The sequence below is a fragment of the Staurois parvus genome, unplaced genomic scaffold (genome assembly GCF_062004578.1).
Source record: "Staurois parvus isolate SC_StPar_1 unplaced genomic scaffold, SC_StPar_1.0 ptg000059l, whole genome shotgun sequence".
Lineage (NCBI taxonomy): Eukaryota > Metazoa > Chordata > Amphibia > Anura > Ranidae > Staurois > Staurois parvus.
Window position 1 is genome coordinate 1,598,965 of NW_028317855.1, and position 19,946 is coordinate 1,618,910.

The 19,946-nt window shown below is 42.7% G+C and overlaps 1 protein-coding gene across 2 annotated transcripts in view; it reads right to left on the reverse strand.

The window, feature by feature from the left end:
- Positions 1–19,946, reverse strand: part of QPCT (glutaminyl-peptide cyclotransferase) — a 204,285-nt gene that overhangs the window by 140,081 nt on the left and 44,258 nt on the right. For both annotated transcript variants that reach the window (XM_089668536.1, XM_089668537.1), the window contains one exon: positions 5,258–5,437. In XM_089668536.1, the coding sequence (XP_089524662.1) occupies positions 5,258–5,437 (180 nt within the window). The remainder of the gene's footprint in view (positions 1–5,257; positions 5,438–19,946) is intronic.

Consider the following 19,946-nt stretch of genomic DNA (forward strand, 5'->3'; position numbering starts at 1 on the left):
GACAAGGTCCAGGCCCATATGGACAAAGTTAGTGAACTACAGGGAAAAGCTAGAGCTATAGCTAGTGAGGGTTGGAATCCGTTCAAGGGTTTGGGAGGATTGGGAGATTTCCTGTTCTCCATCAGATCTTGGTTGAAGGAAGTGGGAGTGTATGTGCTGATGCTTCTCTTTTTCCTCTGCCTCCTATATGTCGCGGTGAGATGTTCCTGTTGCCTCAACCGTGTAAGCCAAGCTGTGGCAGATGACCACATCTCCATGCCCGCTCCTGGGATCCCACTCCAACCACTGATCAGAGGAAGACCTCACCAACCAGCCACCTTCTCTGCAGGTTACGTCCTGGCTTCCCTCTAAATTTATCTCCCTGAAGACCATGTTCTCCAAGCAAGCTTCAAGCCTCATCGTTGTTTGTGTCTGCATTTTGGAAAACCGTCTGGGTCGAGACCAGCCTTGTATGGCCCCGTCTGCAGGGGCATTTTGAGAATCTGCTGCTGGATCTCCCAGGACCACCGTGGGATCACAAGCCTTATTTATACCACAAGTCTGTTTGTGGTTTTTGCAAGAGCCTTCCTGTAGTGAAGATTCCAACGCTCTTGAGGATCATTGTTTCAATCAAGCCTGTTTGCATTGAGTCTGCGTCGGGTCTTGTTGTTTCAGGTACCCCGTGGAGCTTTATTCTCAGGGACAACTACAGGAACTCTGGTCTAAGACCAACTCTTTAAGGTTTTGAGACTACACCCATCGAGCTGAAGAAGATCAAGAAGGGACACGAGGAGAATATGATAAAACAGGAGGGAATGTCATACATACATAAATACACTTCCTGCAATCAGCTTCAGGTGATGGCTGATTGCAGGAGTGAGCTTCTGGTTGCTGAGAGCACCCGCTGGCCAGCCCTGGTACTGCAGCCCACAGGGCAGGTGAGTCCCACCACCAGTGGTGAATTTATTCCTGACACCACCCCTCCCAGATGGTCTGCCCTCCCGGCTGTTAGGGATAGCAGTGACATCCAGGGATGCCACCCCTGAGCTTGCCACCCCCACATCTTCACCCAACTTGGCTAATCTGTTTAGGTGCACAAACTGTCATGGAAATTTTGTATTACAGGTTGAACTTTAAATGTGTCATATATCAGTGTTATTCATATGTCTCTCGTGTGGCTTAATTAAAGCTCTGAAGGCTGCAATTAGGCCATGCGCATTTACAATGTAAATATTACAGTACTCAGCTCGGTAATGGATGAGATGGCAGATCTGCGCTTATAGACTGGCGTGTATGCCACCACAGCATTCGATGTGAATGCCGCCGGCGGTAGGCCGTGGGCCTGTATCCACATATCAGCAGCATAGTACCACATGGACTTTGTATGGCCAGGCACCGGGCAGTGCGAACTCCGTGTGTAGGCTCATGTATATCTTACAAGCCACTACCGACCTGAACTGTATCTGGATGGATGTGTTTTAATAAAGATCGCATCAGGCCCATTCAGATACAGACTGGCACTGTTTAATCTAAGGGACGCTTGTACAGAGAGTGAACATACTACTAGGAGCTGATAGCATGTAAAGGATGGGAAGCTTGCTCTCCACAGAGAGCTTATGGGGGAGGGGAGGACTGGTTTAAATGGTTCTCAGTATAGATAAGAGGAAATGCTACACTCCAAACAGGATGTACATTCTCGTGTATGGACACCCCCTATACATTGTTCTGTGGGAGGGGATTGACCTGACCCCCCGTGTGGGGGGGCGTGTGTGTGCTTTTAATAAAACAAGAGTCTGGGGTTAGAGCCGGACACAGAGTGAATTCAACCTCCAACCTGAGAGTGTCATCTGATTATTCCTGGGTCACGGGAGCTCCATTTTCCTCACATATCAACAGAGCTAAACCAGCTGGAGGCGCAGGAATCATGGAGTTTAGCTGCAGTCATGGTAAGAAAAGTTCGCACAGCTTTATGGGGGATTGCTGCACATCCAACTGCGGACACTCACGGTAAGGAGAAATTCATTGAAAGCGAATTTCCAAGACAAAACCCAGGGCTGGCCTTCCTTTTCTCTGAGCCCCTACCACTCCCTCTCATTACAGTAACCCACCTTCCTACCAGATAATCCTGATTAGCCCCTACGCCCTCCACATCAATCCCATTAGCTGCCTGCTCAGAGAGCAGAAGACCCCTTTCAAGGTTGTTGGTTCTGCCCAGTGTTGCAACTTGCTCCTCCAGATCTCTAATGCAAGTTTCCAGAAGGGCAACCCGCTCACATCTATCGCAGAAGTATCCATCTTGATGTTGTTGTGACCATACAGATTGCTGTTGTTCCCATATAGCTGCTATTGTGCCCATATAGTTGCTATTGTGCATTTATATGGGCACACCAGCAGCTATATGGGCACTACAGCATAAAGATGCTATTGTGCCCAGTGTCACATAGCTGCTACTGTGCAGTTAGTCACTGTCACTAACCTTAGCCCTCCTGCAGCACTGCTCTATGTATAAGAGTTGGAGTGCTGTTATAATCACTCCACCTGACAGCTGAATCAGCGCTATAGATAAGGCATCGGTTTATGGGGCTGCCTGATGCCTCCGCACTGCCTGCTCCCTCTGTGGTCGGCGCCATTACATGACTGCATGTAGTTCCTATACTTCCTATGCCCCTCTCCTCTGCACTTCTTGATGATCAATGCTGTGTGACAGCACTAGGTCAGCAAGCCCAGGTGATCTACCAGACACCCAGCCGCAATTGACAGGTGGATCGCAAAATGTGTCCGACCTGGGGACTACACAATATATGCTTTTTTTTTTACTAATGAAATATAGCAGAATAAATCTTGGCCTGAATTTGCAAAAAAAAAAAATGACCAAGTAATTGTTAGTCAAAGTATCACAGTGCTGAAAACTGTAAAATGGCCTGGACAGGAATGGGTTTAAGAAGCATACCTTCAAATGGTTAAACTAAACCACTCTCTTTTTGTATGTGGATTTTATGCCTGATATACATTTGGAGTTTACTGTTACAATTATTATTTGGTTCCTGTTCATGCTAATATGTTTTTTAGTAAACATTATGAGATAAATGTTATACTCATTTGGTATCTGTGGGACCGCCTTTGACATACTCATCGCAATATATTTGAACCCATCTGTTTTTTTTTGTCTGTGTGCAGTGTCACTCAGTTCCTGCATCTACCAATTTTCTTTCTCAATAGTCAGTTTGTGTGTTGATTGAAAGTTTTGTGTAATCGCTTTTTAATGCTTAATAAAAATTAATCAGATTAATTGATTATAATACACTATTATGGATTTGCTATTGTGAATTACCTATAGATGGACTGTTTTTGCAATTAAACAGAGTCATGCTTGGAACTGAGCATGGATTTTAGAGCTCCCCAGCTGGGAGGTCTTCGATGCCCATTTATTGACACACTCCAAATCCAACTCATCTAAATTTTTGAACTTACGGATATATCACAATACTACCGAAAGAGACCAATTGCTATCACTGCATGTCTGGAACTGTGTCTGTGGACATACTGGCAGCTCTCTGGTCAAGAGGTCTGCCCTGTCCTCTGATTTTGAGATACTGTTCTGTGGAATCCATGCTTTACTTGAGTGCTACGTTATACATTAACATAATTTACAGCAGGAACTGATTATTTCATCATTACAATATCACCATCAGAGAACTACGGTTGCTCTTATCGGGAGCATTCATACATAATCACTGCTGGTATCCTGTCAGTTTATAAGGATTACATATTACACATGGTTACAACTTGTCACTGGTGGACTGTCAGGTCCAGCAATCCTTTTCTGCTGGCCTAAACACTATCAGTATCACTAATTTACGGTTTAATATATTTTTTATGTGAATGTGTATTAAATTATTCCCAATAGTCTATACTCTTCATTTTATAGCTTTTCTCTTGGTTGTGCTGCTTCCAGTCCATGTGTATGTTAAAGTTTTTATCCAATCATATTTCAGCCACCATGTGTTACCAGGGTAAAAGAAATCTGCTTTGAGGCCTTCAGAATGCACAGTGCAGGTGCCTGTAAAAATGGCAATGAATCTGTTGCTTTAACCAATCAGATTTCAAGTTGGTGACACTGGAGCCATCTCGCAGGTGTATAACAACATCTGCATTTTCACGCCCTTTTATTGGATGGTCAGAGAGCAAACCAAATCTATAGCAAACTGCACAAGCTAAAATATATTCCTGTAGATTTAAAAGCTGTTTTTTCAAACCACAATCCCTAAGAGCGGAGAAGAAATTGATTTGGTTAGGCAGGATATACTTACAAAGCCATCTACAAGATGGACTTTTCAAGACAAACTGGACATCACGAGGAAAGATTGACCAACCCCAAAACTACCAAGCCTGTCTGGGGGGAAAGGGTTTGTCCACCACTTTCATTTCAGTAACAAAAAGCGGTACCCTTGGCTCACAGCCTTCGAGGAGAACTGCAAATTTTATTGCTGAGAATGCCTATTATTTGCAGTTGATTGACTTAGTGTTTGGAGCCATTGGCATTCTTTCTCACTGCATGAGATACCTGTCTGTGATGAATGCCCTGTTGTACTGTGTTCCTGTATGATATTGATGGTTTCTATAGCTGTAGTGTCATAATGATGGTATTAAGAGGTGGATTAATTCAGGTTGGACACCACTAAAGGCCTAGGTGTAAAATATTGCAGTGCCCGCCACTGCAACTTGTGCACCTGTGGAAGACATGGTCTATGCTTTACTTTGGGATGTTTTGTTGAATAATCTTACATATTACAAACAAGGAAGATTATCTGGATTTCACTAGCACTTAAACTGGTTTAATAGTCTGACTGTAGTGCAGTACACGATAAGAGCTATCTTTCATTATAATTAATAATAATTTATATAAACCCTAGTCGGGGGCTGTGTGGATATTCAGTTAGCAAAGTGATATGATTGGGATTACTACAACTGAAATATTACATTGAGTTGAATGCTAATATGTGTAATGTTTAGGGGGAAAGGAGACATACATGTCTTTATATGAAAAATAATTTTTGAAGATTTGTATTCATGTATCTTTTTACTTAGAGAATAAATATTTGGTATACAGCATTTGAGTTGCAATTTAATCTGCAATTTATTTAATGGGCTATATTCTTCAGACACATCAGACCTGATAAAGAATACAGTAACATTGTCAAGGAATAGCATTTTGCCTCCTCTTTATTATAAATACATCTATGTAGTAAAAAAATATAAAATATTATATAATACTTACAATACCCTGGAGCTGATTTGTGTTTTCAGAATTAGATGGGTGAGGAGTATTCTCCATTTTCTGTGCTAAATGCCGAGACCCATAGAGGGAATCAAATGGGGACCATTGATGAAATGCTTCCTCACCATCAAAAAATATTAGTCGAAGAGAAAGATCTGGCTTTTTACTTGAATTTCTTTGCTGTGAATACAAAATGACATTGATTTTTAACATACCAAGTAAAATAGGTAAAAAAAGGCTATGTCAGTCCATTTTAACTTTAAAAAAAAAAAAGAAAAGACACCCTAAAGCTCTGAGCGCAATAAAAAAAAGGAGAGTACAAAACTGCTTTAAAGTAAATGTTATACAAAAAATCTGGGCAATGAAAATGGGGCTAACAATGAACATTGCATAAATAAACGTTACCTTTCATAGTCCTAGTGGACTACAACCTCTATGTAGTGGAAATGAGGAAAGGTAGCTAAAGAGAGTTGTGTTGTAGCACAAAAGAGAGCTGGGAAAGCTAATTTCACAATTACTTACCTTCCCTGCTCCAGCTCCTCTTATTTCCAGTGACTGCAGACACTTTCAGGTCCTATCATAAAACGGTTGCATCGCTTAACATGACAAAGGACAGTGTTCCTCCATTTAAAATATAGAGTGACACGCTTTACCAACTTGAGCATAGTTTCTGTACACTCCCTCAGCTAGTGAAGTTGTTTCTGCCTAGCAATTCAGCCAAACCCCAGCCTATTCTCTACCATACTTTAGCCTGATCTCCACTGCACTCGCAGTCCAGTCACCGCTTCAGTTACATCTAAAGTCTCTGCTGTACCTCTGCCTAGCCTTTGCTGCACTTGCAGCAGAGTCACTGCTGCACATCAACCAGGTCTACACTTCACCTGCAACCTAGTTATAGCTGTGCCTGAAGCCCAAGTCTTTGCTGTACTTCAACCTAGTCCCTGCTGCCCCTGTAGCACAGCCACTGCTGCAACCACAGACCAGTCAGTGTTACACTCCAGCCTGGTCTCCACTGCACCCACATCCAAATTCTCTAGTGCACCCCAGGCTGGTCACCTCTGGGTTCATAGCTCAACCACTGCCTGATTATACACCCATATCTTCTTGGGCTTCCTAATGAGCTGAGCTGCACCTCAACTGCTACCAAAGTCTCAACAGCTTCCACAGCCTTAGCTGCACTATCTCTGCACTCACAGCCACCAGACGCACCCCAGCTGCCTAGCGCCTCTTTCATGTTCTCATTGCCCACAACTACTTTACTTCATGACTGTGAGTACCTATTGAGTGATCTGGGGGTAGCCTGAAGCCAAGCCCAAACTCCCGTGATGGGTTCCCCGATGGAACACCAGCTACTCCTTAGACTCCACTCTCAGGAAAAACAAAAGCAGAGATAAGCAGGGTCCTCAGCTGGAATTGTGCCAGAATGCTCAAGCCATTGATGGACTCTTCCCAGGTGCTACTGCCTACCACTCATCCTCTGGAGGTCTTGTCCAGTAAAACAAACAACAAAAAGCAAACCACACAAGACTGCCTGGTACACTCCCTGCAAGACATGAATCATCTAGACTTTCTGCAACCCTCCCTTTTTGCCCTGACCACATCTAAGATGCCTTCACCTCCTACACAAGTAAAACTCCAGTTGAGTTCATCCACTGCATTCTCTGCCAACTCCTCGTTACTACGGGGATACTAAAGGCTTCCTTATTCAATGCAGAAACTACTTTGAAGTACAGCCCCAGAATTTCCCCATCCATTCTAAGATGACCTATGTGATCTTCCTCTTAGGTGGTGAAGCCCTGGCCTGGGCCTTTCCTCTCCAAGAGAAAGAGAGGATCTGCTACTTTACAATTTTCATGAGCTCTAAGCTGCATTTCCTTGCATTTTTGAGGAGCCGGGGCATGCCTCCTCCACAGCTAGTGCCCTTTGTGGCAGGTTGTGCCCTGCCAGGGTATAAAAAGAGTTGTTGACCCAGGATTCGCATCCAGGCAGGGTTAAGGGGCTCCAGGGGGCTTTTGTCATGCAGAAGAAACTGGATTTTCAGTTTCCTCATTATTTAGTAAAATCCATTTTGGGACCTGAAGCCTGGAGATTTTGTAATGATCTGGGATGGATGAAATCTCCAATCCTGGATCCTGGTTTTATGAACAACCTGCACATTGATTGTACAGGTGGGTGCTGGGATTTAGGTAGAGACCTGACCATGTGTCAGGGATCCGGGTATGACCAGAAATGTGTGGACTGACACAGGGAAGTAGCAGGCTTCAGGAACACAGGTGTAGTCAGGGCTGGAGAGGTGGAATGGTCAGGCAGGCCGTTAGGCACTGTCAGGCACCGCCCGGCGGGATCTCTAGTACCCACAGAATGGGATTCCCCAGGGTGCAGAGTCTAAGCCCCAGTCTGCCTTTTCACCAGAGCCCCTGATGGTGGAGATGGACTTGGCGCAGGACTGAGACCAGGTCGCGGCCCCTGAGTGCACCCAACTGTGGTAGAGGGGTCCGCCGAGGGTATGTATCGTGGGAAAGCCTGACGTGAAGAGGCTGGCAGACCTGGTAACAGGGACAGATCTGTGCGGGATGGATGGATCGCCTAGGTAGCGTCAGGCGTAGTCAGGCAGGCCAGGTCAGCAACGTGCGGGCAGCGAGGTACCGGAGGAGCAGGCAGAGAATAGTCAGGGTCACAAGCCGGGTTCAGTAACTCACGGGCAGCGCGGTACAGAGGATCAGGCAGAAGGATGGTCAGGCAAGCCAGGGATCAAGCAGGAGAAGTCAGCAGAGGTCAGGATCAGGCAGGGTCAGCAACAAATCAGATAGTCAGCAGAACAGGAACACAGGATACCAGGTACAGGGGCTCATGGGAAACAATACACCAAGGCCCTGATCACAGGCCTGGTCATTCCTTAAATACACCTCCTGCAATCAGCCCCAGGTGTTGGCTGACTGCAGGAGTGAGCTTCTGGCTGCTGAGAGCACCCACTGGTCAGCCCTGGTACTGCAGCCCACACAGCAGGTGAGTCCCACCACCAGTGCTGAGTCCATTCCTGACACCATGGTTTTGGGCTCTACCTCAGCAGACAGGGGAGATCTTTGCTAAGGAGTCAAGAGGCTCCGCCTAAGAGAGAAAGGTGGGAGCCAGAGCAGCAATGGACTGCAAGTTATGTGCACAGAGTTATGTATGAAGACTCTCTGTATAAGACAGACAAAGGGCCTAAAGGGTAAGGCCAGAGCAGGAGCACTGCATGTGTAAGCCAGAGGACTGAATGTGGATTTCTTTGGATGGAAGAGTTGAATACCCCTGTGAGAGAAATCTGTTGATTTTCATTCCTGGATCTTTGAACATTCCTTTAATAAAATTGGGCAAGAAAAACCCTTAAAAAGAATGAAAGCAAAAGAAAGAAAAGGTCACCTCTTCTACAATCCCAACCTTTACTGACTCTGGGGCGACAGCTCTTTTCATTAAGGCACCCGCAGTGCTTCCTTTGATTTTGCCATCAAACTTATTCCAAAGTCCTCACCTCTCGGTAGAATTTACCCACTTTCAGTTCCTGAGGCAGTCCACGTCTAACTATATTGCTGTATTTTAAAAAGGCTTCATTCAGAAATCCACCTCACCAGTCAAAGCTATTTTTTTCTTTTCAAAGAAGAAAGTTGAAATCCTGAGTCCTTTCATAAATTATCTGGGCCTGAATGTCTCTCCCTGCCAAAAATCAGAACCCGCTGCCCATCATCATTGAACTATTCACCTGGCATGGAGCAAGGCTGGCGTATTCATTTCAAGGCTGGTGTATCTTGGTGATATTCTTGTCAACTCTTCCACCCTCCACATTCAATGTCAGCACATGCAGCTGGCCTTTTTATGTGAAAACAGACTGTATGCAGAAAATTAAATTTCTGAGCAATCAGAGGTGCATTTTCTCATGTACATCACCACCAAGGACCTCGGAATAGAGCCTGACAAAGTGTCAACAATCACAAATTGGCTGAGATCCACCAGTCTAAGGGCAACTTAATGATCTTGAGGCTTTACAAACTATTGTTATCAGTTTATCAATGGTTACTCCTCTCTGGTGGTGCCTATCATTGATCTGACTAGTAACGGTTCTGATCCAAAAAACTAGCCTCCCAAAGCCATGAAGGTTTTTAACACTCTTAAAAACTGCCTTCAAAACCAGACCAAATTTACACTGGCCAGATAATACTAAACTCTTCTCTTTGTAAGTCAATGCATCCATCATGGGCTTCAGAGCTGTACTTTCAAACTATCGAGGAAAAAGCACCCATGTGCTTTCTTTTCCAAAAAAATGATAGCAGACAAGAGTTATGGCATCAGGGGTATTGAGCTGTTAGCTTTCAAGCTGGCTGGAGAAATCGTGGTTTCTCAGAGATCCCTACATAGTTTGACTATATTTACAATCACAAAAATGTACAAAATCAACAGTTGTGTTGCGTTTGATATATACAGTGTTCAAAATAATAGCAGTCAGACATCACTAACCTGATCAATCACTGTTTTTGGTAGAAATTATATTTCTATATGGCAAATAATTTACTAGCAGGTGTAGTAGAGTAATAGAAATCCAACAGACCCAACAGTCATGGCATGCATGCTGCTGATTCTGTGTAATTGAATCACTAATTGAAAGGGGCATGTTCAAAATAATATCAGTGTGGAGTTCTATTAGTGAGGTCATTCATTCTTTGAAAAACAGGTGGCAATTATTGCCCTTATTTAAGGAAGGAAGGCAGCAAATGTTGTACATGCTGGTTACAGTGCATTTCTCTCTGAATTTCTGAGGAAAATGGGTTGTTCCAGGCATTGTTCAGAAGAACAGCGTACCTTGATTAAAAAGTTGATTGGGGAGGGGAAAACATATAAAGAAGTGCAGAAAATGATAGGCTGCTCAGCTAAAATGATCGCAAATGCTTTAAAATGGCAACCAAAACCTGAAAGACGAGGAAGAAAGCGAAAAACTACCATTCAAATGGATAGAAGAATAGCCAAAATGGCATGGACTCAGCCATCAGTCAGCTCCAGGAAGATCAAAGAAGGTCTAAAGTTACCTGTGAGTACTGTTACAATCAGAAGACGCCTATGTGAAGCCAAGCTATCTGCAAGAAGCCCCCGCAAAGTCCCACTGTTGAAAAAAAGACATGTGCTGAAGAGGTTACAATTTGCCAAAGAGCACATTGACTGGCCTAAAGAGAAGTGGTGCAACATTTTGTGGACTGATGAAAGTAAAATTGTTCTTTTTGGGTCTAGTGGCCAGAGACAGTTTGTCAGACAACCCCCAAACACTGAATTCAAGCCACAGTACACTGTGAATACAGTGAAGCATGCATCATGATATGGGGATGTTTCTCATACTACAGTATAAAAAAATTAAATATAAAAAAATATAAAAAATTAAATATAAAAAAATTGGGTATTGATTGGCATTACAATCAATCATGTATGGTTACACATAAGAGATTATGCAGCTATTAGAGATTTAATGCAAATACAGTTTTTATACTATATACAGGTAATAGGTCTTGATAGAGCACGGCATCTATATTTTCTTTATTTGTATGCTCTCATACTACGGTGTTGGGCCTATTTATCGCATACCAGGGATCATGGATCAGTTTGAATACATCAGAATACTTAAAGAGGTCATGCTGCCTTATGCTGAAGAGGAAATGCCCTTGAAATGAGTGTTCCAACAAGACAACGACCCCAAACACACCAGTAAACGTGCAACATCTTGGTTCCAGACCAACAAGATTGACGGTATGGAGTGGCCAGCCCAATCCCCAGATCTTAATCCAATAGAAAACTTGTGGGGTGACATCAAAAATGAAAACAAAAGCAAGAAATAGAGAAGAACTGTGGAATGTAGTCCAATCATCCTGGGCTGGAATACCTGTTCACAGGTGCCAGAAGTTGGTTGACTCCATGCAACACAGATGTACAGCAGTTCTCAGAAACAGTGGTTATACAACTAAATATTAATTAAGTGATTCAAAGGAAAGCAAAATCTTCAAACATTTTTCAGTTTATATAGTGAATGTTTTGAGTTTGTAAAGAAGAAAACAAAACACTGCTATTTTTTTGAACAGTCTAATATTCACTTTTCTTCAATTTTTTTAGAGGAACAACACAAATTTGATATATTTTTCTTCATGTTTTTGAGTTGGAATAGAATGTGTAGTGTTCCCAATGCATTTGTGTGTATGGAAATAAAAGCTATTAGAAGGATTTTGAGCTTTATTCACTTTTTTCAACACGCTGCTATTATTTTCAACACAACTGTATATATGTCTGTTTTATGATTTTTTTTTTTTCCTCAGACTTACATGAAAGGATCTGTTTGTTTGCTTGTCTTAGAAACAGAAATCTTTGAGTGTTTGAGTGGACACTTTCTTAAACAAATACTATTGCAAACTGTTTACACAAGCTGACTTGTAAAAAAAAACATTACCATTCAAAAAAGTTACCTATAACGAAACAAAAAATTTACATACATTGTTAACCAATATTAATACAAATGATTTTGAAAATAAGTTTATCTTGGATATGAGATCTGCCCATCTTAACTGACCAAAGTGGTTTGTTACAGGATAATTTCATAAAAATGGTTTAAATCTGATAAAAATGGTTTAATATCTGATTTAAAGCATACAACTAATATATCCATTTTGTTTCAATTAGCAATAACTTTGAGATTTTTTAAATATATATATATTATATTCATTTGAAGGGCTCATTGTTTATACAGTTAGTATTATTTACTTCAATTCATAGAACCAGAGCCGGCCCGCTTATGGCACACTTGAGATCTAGCTCTTGCGATAAGGTATTTTATTTATATTCATTATGGATTATTTTGGACGTAATGGCAATGTTTATAGAAATTAACCTCCCCTTCTTTATCATATGCATTATATGCATTTGTCTCTAACATTTACTTTTAATACAGTATATTTTGGTGAGTTATTGAACTCCACCATAAATTAGATTTAATTATATTAGGCCAGAATATTCAACTTTCTCAATAGCCCATTGCTGTTCTCTATAACATCTTTTTATGATTCTTCCAGTGAATAGGCCCCATTGCTTACGGTCATCGCAGTACTCTGGCTCCCCCTAGTGAACTGTTTCTTTGCACTTTTTTAGTATCATTTTATGGCAATATACAGTGATGCTATATATATATATATATATATAATGAATTACAAATATAAAATACGTATGTTTCAATTTTGTATAGCTAATAATGATTTTATTTTATCAGGATTATTCTTTGGTAACTATATCCCCTCTGCGGTTTGCCCTAACCCTTGTGCCACTGTGGATCCACCCCTGTGGACCCAATGGGTTTCCTCCTATAATGCCATCTGGTCGAATCCTTGGAGTGTTGGGTCTGAGGTGTGTGGGGACATGGCAGATTGGGTGGTAGGGGAGGTTTGATCCCCCTTTGTCTACATGCATGTATAGTCAGGGCCATAAATATTGGGACATCGACACAATTCTATCCTTTTTGGCTCTATACACCACCACAATGGATTTGAAATGAAACGAACAAGATGTGCTTTAACTGCAGACTGTCAGCTTTAATTTGAGGGTATTTACATCCAAATCAGGTGAACGGTGTAGGAATTACAACAGTTTGCATATGTGCCTCCCACTTGTTAAGGGACCAAAAGTAATGGGACAGAATAATAACCATAAATCAAACTTTCACTTTTTAATACTTGGTTGCAAATCCTTTGCAGTCAATTACAGCCTGAAGTCTGGAACGCATAGACATCACCAGACACTGGGTTTCATCCCTGGTGATGCTCTGCCAGGCCTCTACTGTAACTGTCTTCAGTTCCTGCTTGTTCTTGGGGCATTTTCCCTTCAGTTTTGTCTTCAGCAAGTGAAATGCATGCTCAATCGGATTAAGGTCAGGTGATTGACTTGGCCATTGCATTACATTCCACTTCTTTCCCTTAAAAAACTCTTTGGTTGCTTTTGCAGTATGCCTTGGGTCATTGTCCATCTGCACTGTGAAGCAGCGTCCAATGAGTTCTGAAGCATTTGGCTGAATATGAGCAAATAATATTGCCCCGAAACACTTCAGAATTCATCCTGCTGCTTTTGTCAGCAGTCACATCATCAATAAATACAAGAGAACCAGTTCCATTGGCAGGCATACATGCCCATGCCATGACACTACCACCACCATGCTTCACTGATGAGGTGGTATGCTTAGGATCATGAGCAGTTCCTTTCCTTCTCCATACTCTTCTATTCCCATCATTCTGGTACAAGTTGATCTTGGTCTCATCTGTCCATAGGATGTTGTTCCAGAACTGTAAAGGCTTTTTTAGATGTCGTTTGGCAAACTCTAATCTGGCCTTCCAGTTTTTGAGGCTCACCAATGGTTTACATCTTGTGGTGAACCCTCTGTATTCACTCTGGTGAAGTCTTCTCTTGATTGTTGACTTTGACACATACACCTACCTCCTGGAGAGTGTTCTTGATCTGGCCAACTGTTGTGAAGGGTGTTTTCTTCACCAGGGAAAGAATTCTTCGGTCATCCACCACAGTTGTTTTCCGTGGTCTTCCGGGTCTGTTGGTGTTGCAGAGCTTACCGGTGCGTTCCTTCTTTTTAAGAATGTTCCAAACAGTTGTTTTGGCCATGTTTTTGCTATCTCTCTGATGGGTTTGTTTTGTTTTTTCAGCCTAATGATGGCTTGCTTCACTGATAGTGACAGCTCTTTGGATCTCATCTTGAGAGTTGACAGCAACAGATTCCAAATGCAAATAGCACACTTGAAATGAACTCTGCACCTTTTATCTGCTCATTGTAATTGGGATAATGAGGGAATAACACACACCTGGCCATGGAACAGCTGAGAAGCCAATTGTCCAAAACTTTTGGTCCCTTAGCAAGTGGAAGGCACATATGCAAACTGTTGTAATTCCTACACCGTTCACCTGATTTGGATGTAAATACCCTCAAATTAAAGCTGACAGTCTGCAGTTAAAGCACATCTTGTTCGTTTCATTTCAAATCCATTGTGGTGGTGTATAGAGCCAAAAAGGTTAGAATTGTGTCGATGTCCCAATATTTATGGACCTGACTGTATACAGTGTTATTATTGTTGTTGGATAATTTCTTACTTGTGTCTTTGTATCTTTAGTAGTACCTCATGAACATGTCTGTTTTCTGAAGAAGCCAAGTTGGCGAAACATGTAGAAGAGCCTATGTTTGAGGATCTCAATTCATAACCATCAAATGGCATATACTGGATATATACTATGGAACTAAACCAGTTTTCTTTTAGAATTTTTTATGTATTGCTTAAAATAAACTGTAATATTTTAATAGATGTTTAGTGGTGGCATGTAATATATGCACCTAGAAAACCTCACTCCTTGTTTCAATTATTCTTATATGTTACAAGGGGTGAGGTGCAATTAACTCACATCTCCCACCCGCATTTAAATGTAATGTATAAACCAGAGAGATGTGGAATTTGAAGAAGTAACGGAGTTTACACAACCAGAACTTCATGCGCTGGCAAAACAATACAAACAGAGGTCCAGAAAGCTCCTACTATGTGGGATGAAGGGGCATACAGTGTTGTAAGGCAAGGAATCAGGGGCTATGGGAGTGTTAACCCACGATCCACAATTACGTCAGGCTATGAAAAAAGCCCAAGCATTTACTGTGATTTTTTTGCTGTTAGACCTTGGGAGAGATGGGATAGTCCGAGTATACACTAGTCCTAGTGACCTGGAAAATACCTACTTGTGGAGAACAATAGGAGAGAGTATTTTCAGGTTACCTGAGATGGTTTGTACAACCAGATTATCTAAGTTTCCAGAATGGATGGGTCCAGACATGGAACCCTTTATGAATGCTCTGTGCTCTAAGCTGATGAAGCCTGCACCACTTAATCTCAGGACTCCTTTATTGTCCTTGTTGGGAGGCCTGGGATAAAACAGCAAGATTCATGAAGCCACTATCCTTTTAAGCCAGTTGGTAGAGCTTAGAGGAGACTAAAACAAAACCTGTCAGGGCAGTAGATAAGGTCAAGGCCAGACAGGAGGAAAATAAACAGTAAGTCCTCATGTAGGAGACCAATGCCCATATGCACCTTTCACTGTATGGTGGGGGAAGTCATCTTCTCCTAAACATGTGATGGCTTTAGTTGATACTGGAGCAGAGGTTACACTTTTAAAAGGAAATCCTTCCCATCATAAAAGAGAAGTAATTTATGTAGAAGGTTTGTGTCAAGGCAGGGCTGTGGAACAGACAGGTAGGCCTAGTGGCAGGGTAACGCACTGGCTGACGACAACCACCACCAACAGACCGAAGTCCCTCAGGGCGCGGAATCTAAGACCCAGGCTGCCCTTCACCAGGGCCCCTGATGGTGGGGATGGACTTGACGCAGCCAGGTACCAGGTCGCGGCCCCCGAGACACCCCGGCTGCGGTAATGGCCGCCGCCACCAATGGTGTGTAGCTGGTGAGAATGACAATAGCGTAGTCAGGCAAGCTGGGTCAACAACAACGGGACAAAACAGTACAGAACAGTAGACAGAGAATCACAGGTCACGGGCCGGGTTCAGCAACGGAAGGTCAGATCGAAGGAAAACACAGAGAATGGTCTAGTCACAAGCCGAGTCAAATACCAGAAGAGTTACGAGCATATACACAGAGCTGTAGCAAGACCAAGACACAAGTGCAAAGAGCATGTGCGGATCACAGGCTTATATGTACTCAGCCACACCCCTCTGGGGGATGGACCTCAGAGACCTGAAGGCATAAAAGCTTCCCACCATGCTCAGCATAAATCCAAGATGGATGCCAGCACATGGAGTAACATAACCTCTGGGAAAAGGTAGGACCTTGACAGTTTGGGAGAGCAAACCACATCAGCAGGCATATTTCCTTATGTCACTTCCTCACTAACTCAGGGGCGGACTTACCATTTGGAAACTCAGGCACTGCCCGAGGGCCCGGGTCAGTAGGGGGCCCCATGAGATGCCCCTGGTACCTTTTTCATAGGCTTTTTTGAGTTTGGGCAAGGACACAGGGGCCCCATGGTCCCCTATTGCCTGAGGGCCCCATGAGTTGTCTGTCCGCCCCTGCACTACCTATCACAATTTTGGAGGCCCTGAAATGCCAGGATAGTACAAACTCCCCCCCCACTCCCAAATTACCCCTTTTTGGAAAGTAGACACCTGAAGGAATTTGATAAGAGGCATGGTGAGTATTTTGCAGATATAATTTTTGTCACAGGGTTTTAAAAAGAAAAAAAGAAAAATACTTTTCTTTCTCATTTTTCAAAAACTTGCGGCAACAAATGAGATCTTCAAAATACTCACCATGCCCCTTAGCAAATACCTTGCTTCTAGTATCCTGGCATTTCAGGGCCAACATTAGAAGCTTATACCACACATCACTGACTTTTCTAACCACTGGAAAACCAAGCCTTTTTTGACAGTTTTCGTTTACATGAAAAAACATGTTTTTTTTTTGCTAGAAATTGACTTTGAACCCCCAAACATTATATATATTTTTAATAAAACGGTGGGTGTTGCAATTTTTATGTCACACACAGCGATTTTTCAAACGCAAATTTTTGGGAAAAAATACACTTCTTTGAATTTCAATGCACAAAAACACAATATATTGCCCAATTGTTTGATACACTATAAAAGATGATGTTACACCGAGTAAATAGATACCAAACATGACATGCTTTAAAACTGAGCATGCCCGCAAAATGGGGACAAACTACGTAAATTTTTATTTTCCAGTAGTTTTTAGTGAAAGTTTTTACAAATTACAAATAGTGCAATAGACAAACGTCATGACATAAAAGTAGATGTCAAACTGCAAAAAAACACATGGTTTAACAAACAGAAGACATACATTAGGAAACCCGAGAATCTGTGAAAACAACTCGGTAATTCGAATTAAATGTTTCCAGCGTTAATCCGATCATATATAGGTAATGAAGGTAATAGTAGGGCAAATGGGAAAGGAAGGCTAGATAGGGCCGAAAAGGGATGGTCAGGGGACGTAATAAAGGGGAAAGGGAGAAAACCAGTGTTCGTAAGCCCAAGAAGCACACAGAACAAGTGTTGTTGAAAACATAACAAATGTTCTACAGCAAATAGGGAGTAGTCCCAACTAGCCCCAGCGAACAGAAAAAAGGCAAACAAAAGAAAGGGGGGATAGTAAAAAGTAAGAAAAATAAGTAGACAGGAACGAGGAAAGGAGAGGGTCAAATCGGGGAACATCAAGTCACAGAAATGTATTGAATCCACAGGTCCCATATTTTATCAAATTTGTTAGTATGATTGTGTAGAATACAGGTGAGTCTGTCATTAATCATGATCCAATTCAATTTGTTCTTAACATATGCAAGCGAGATAATCAGTCTCTTCCAACGTCTAGCAATAGTAATTCTCGCTGCCAACAACATATAAGTGAGCAATTTAAGGGATTTTTTAGGAACCACATTTAGGGATTTATAAAAAAGGACTGTCTCCAGGGATATAAGAACATTCACTGTCAGGTACCGCCCGGCGGTATCTCTAGCGACCCACAGAACGGGATTCCCCAGGGCGCGGGGTCTAAGCCTCAGTCTGCTTATTCACCAGAGCCCCTGATGGTGGGGATGGACTTGGAGCAGACCAAGACCAGGTCGCGGTCCCTGAGTACACCCAACTGTGGTAGATGGAACCGCCGGAGGTATGTAATGTAAGAGAGCCTGATGTGAAGAGGCTGGCAGGCCTGGGCAGAAGTGACTGGATCCATGCAGGATGGATGGATGACAGTGCAAGTATAGCGTAATCAGACAGGCCAGGTCGGTAACAGCGGAGGCAGAATGGTACCGAGCAGCAGACAGAGAGTAGTCGGGTCACAAGCCAAGTTCAGCAACAGGAGGTCAAGTAATAAGGAGTAGGCAGAAGAGTAGTCAAACGAGCCAGAGGTCAGAGCAGGAGACGGTCAACAGGGATCAGGATCAAGCAGGGTCGGCAACAAGGTATATTTCTCAGGAACAGATGAGCAGAGAACAAGGAACAAAGACCATACGGCAACTTGAGTATGCACAGGGCTGGTTTAAATAGTGCTCCCTGCACTGTCATTGGTGCCAGGTGTGTGTCCGCGATCGCGAGTGCGCATGCGCGGCCGCCGCTGTTGCCGCGGATGCCTATGTCCTAGTGCCCACCGGCTAATGCGCATAGGCGTTCTGCGCATGCGCCGACCCGTGAACCGCCACGAGCCCTGGGATTCCTGACATTCACACCCGTCAAAGTGTAGATAAAGTTGAACATGTGGATCCAAAATCTGGTTGCTATTGCACATTGCCACCAGACGTGATATATAGAGCCCATCTGGCCACAATTCCGAAAGAACATCGGTGAGGCAGATGGATGCATCCTCGCAGTCCGGTTTGGGACCAAATACCATCACAAAAGTGTTTTATAATTTGCTTCAATTAGGGTGGAATTGATGGAAACTTTAGATAATGCCAAGGCTATGTCTTGCCAATCAGATAGATCATAATTAACATTCAGTTCCTGTTCCCATTGATTCATATAGGGAAGTTTACAACTCGGATCAGTAACAAGGGCATACACTGCAGAAATACGGCCTCTAGAGAAAATTTTATTCCGGCATGAAAGTTTGAAATCGGTAAGACTACGTTTTTAATATCCATAGGTGACACTTTAAAGCCTTTACAGGTTACCACTTTAGATTTACATTGGAGGTCTAGTGACAAAATTGCTGCCCTCAATCTGACATTTGCGGTGATATCACCCATGCATGCAATCTTTGTTTAAATACCAACACAGGACCGACACTTGAATTTGCCCTTGCACACAAGCATGGGGGGGGGGGGGTAGGGGAGTCGCAGGGGTGATTTTTATTATTATTATTATTTATTTTGCTTTTTTTTGTTACACTGTTCCTTTAATTTTTTTTCTCACTTTTATTGTTATCACAGGGAGTGTAAGAAATATCCCCTGTGATGGTGGGTACTCTTCTCTGAGAAATCTGGGGTCTATTAGACTCTAGAACTCTCCCCTGCACTTAAAGCACTTGATCACACCAAGACGGTTGCAGAGGTGTGCCTTCCCACTGCTTGTATCCAGCTGCTAATTAGCCACTAGGATTGCTTTTACATGAAACTCTACCACTAGCTGAAAAAAATGATACCAGGATGATGCCTGTAGCTGCAGGCATCATCCTGGTACAACCATTCAAAGTCCAGCAACATACCAGTACATTGCTGTTCCTTGTTGGGCATATACTGTAACAGCAGAGAACATGGGCATTTGAATGAACACAATTTATTCTTCTTTGTATCATGTTGAGGGATAGGACAAAAAAAGTTTTACATTCAGAAAACCGTCATATGTTTCTATGCAAATTGTCTGGCAAGAGCTGAATTTGGGTGGGCGGCGATGTATTGTTGCGTGTCTAAATTGCTTTGGCCAACAATCAATTGATACAAATCTTTTGTGCAAAACAGGGGGCTAAGCAAAAAGGGTTGATCCTGCTAACACGTTTTTGGGGACACTATACTAAGGAGGTACTAGAATAGTACTGTTTGTGATCAATATACTGATCCGTGCAAACACTATAATAGTAATGATGGTGATCGGCGACCTACAGCGTAAGAGCGATAATGTGCGGGC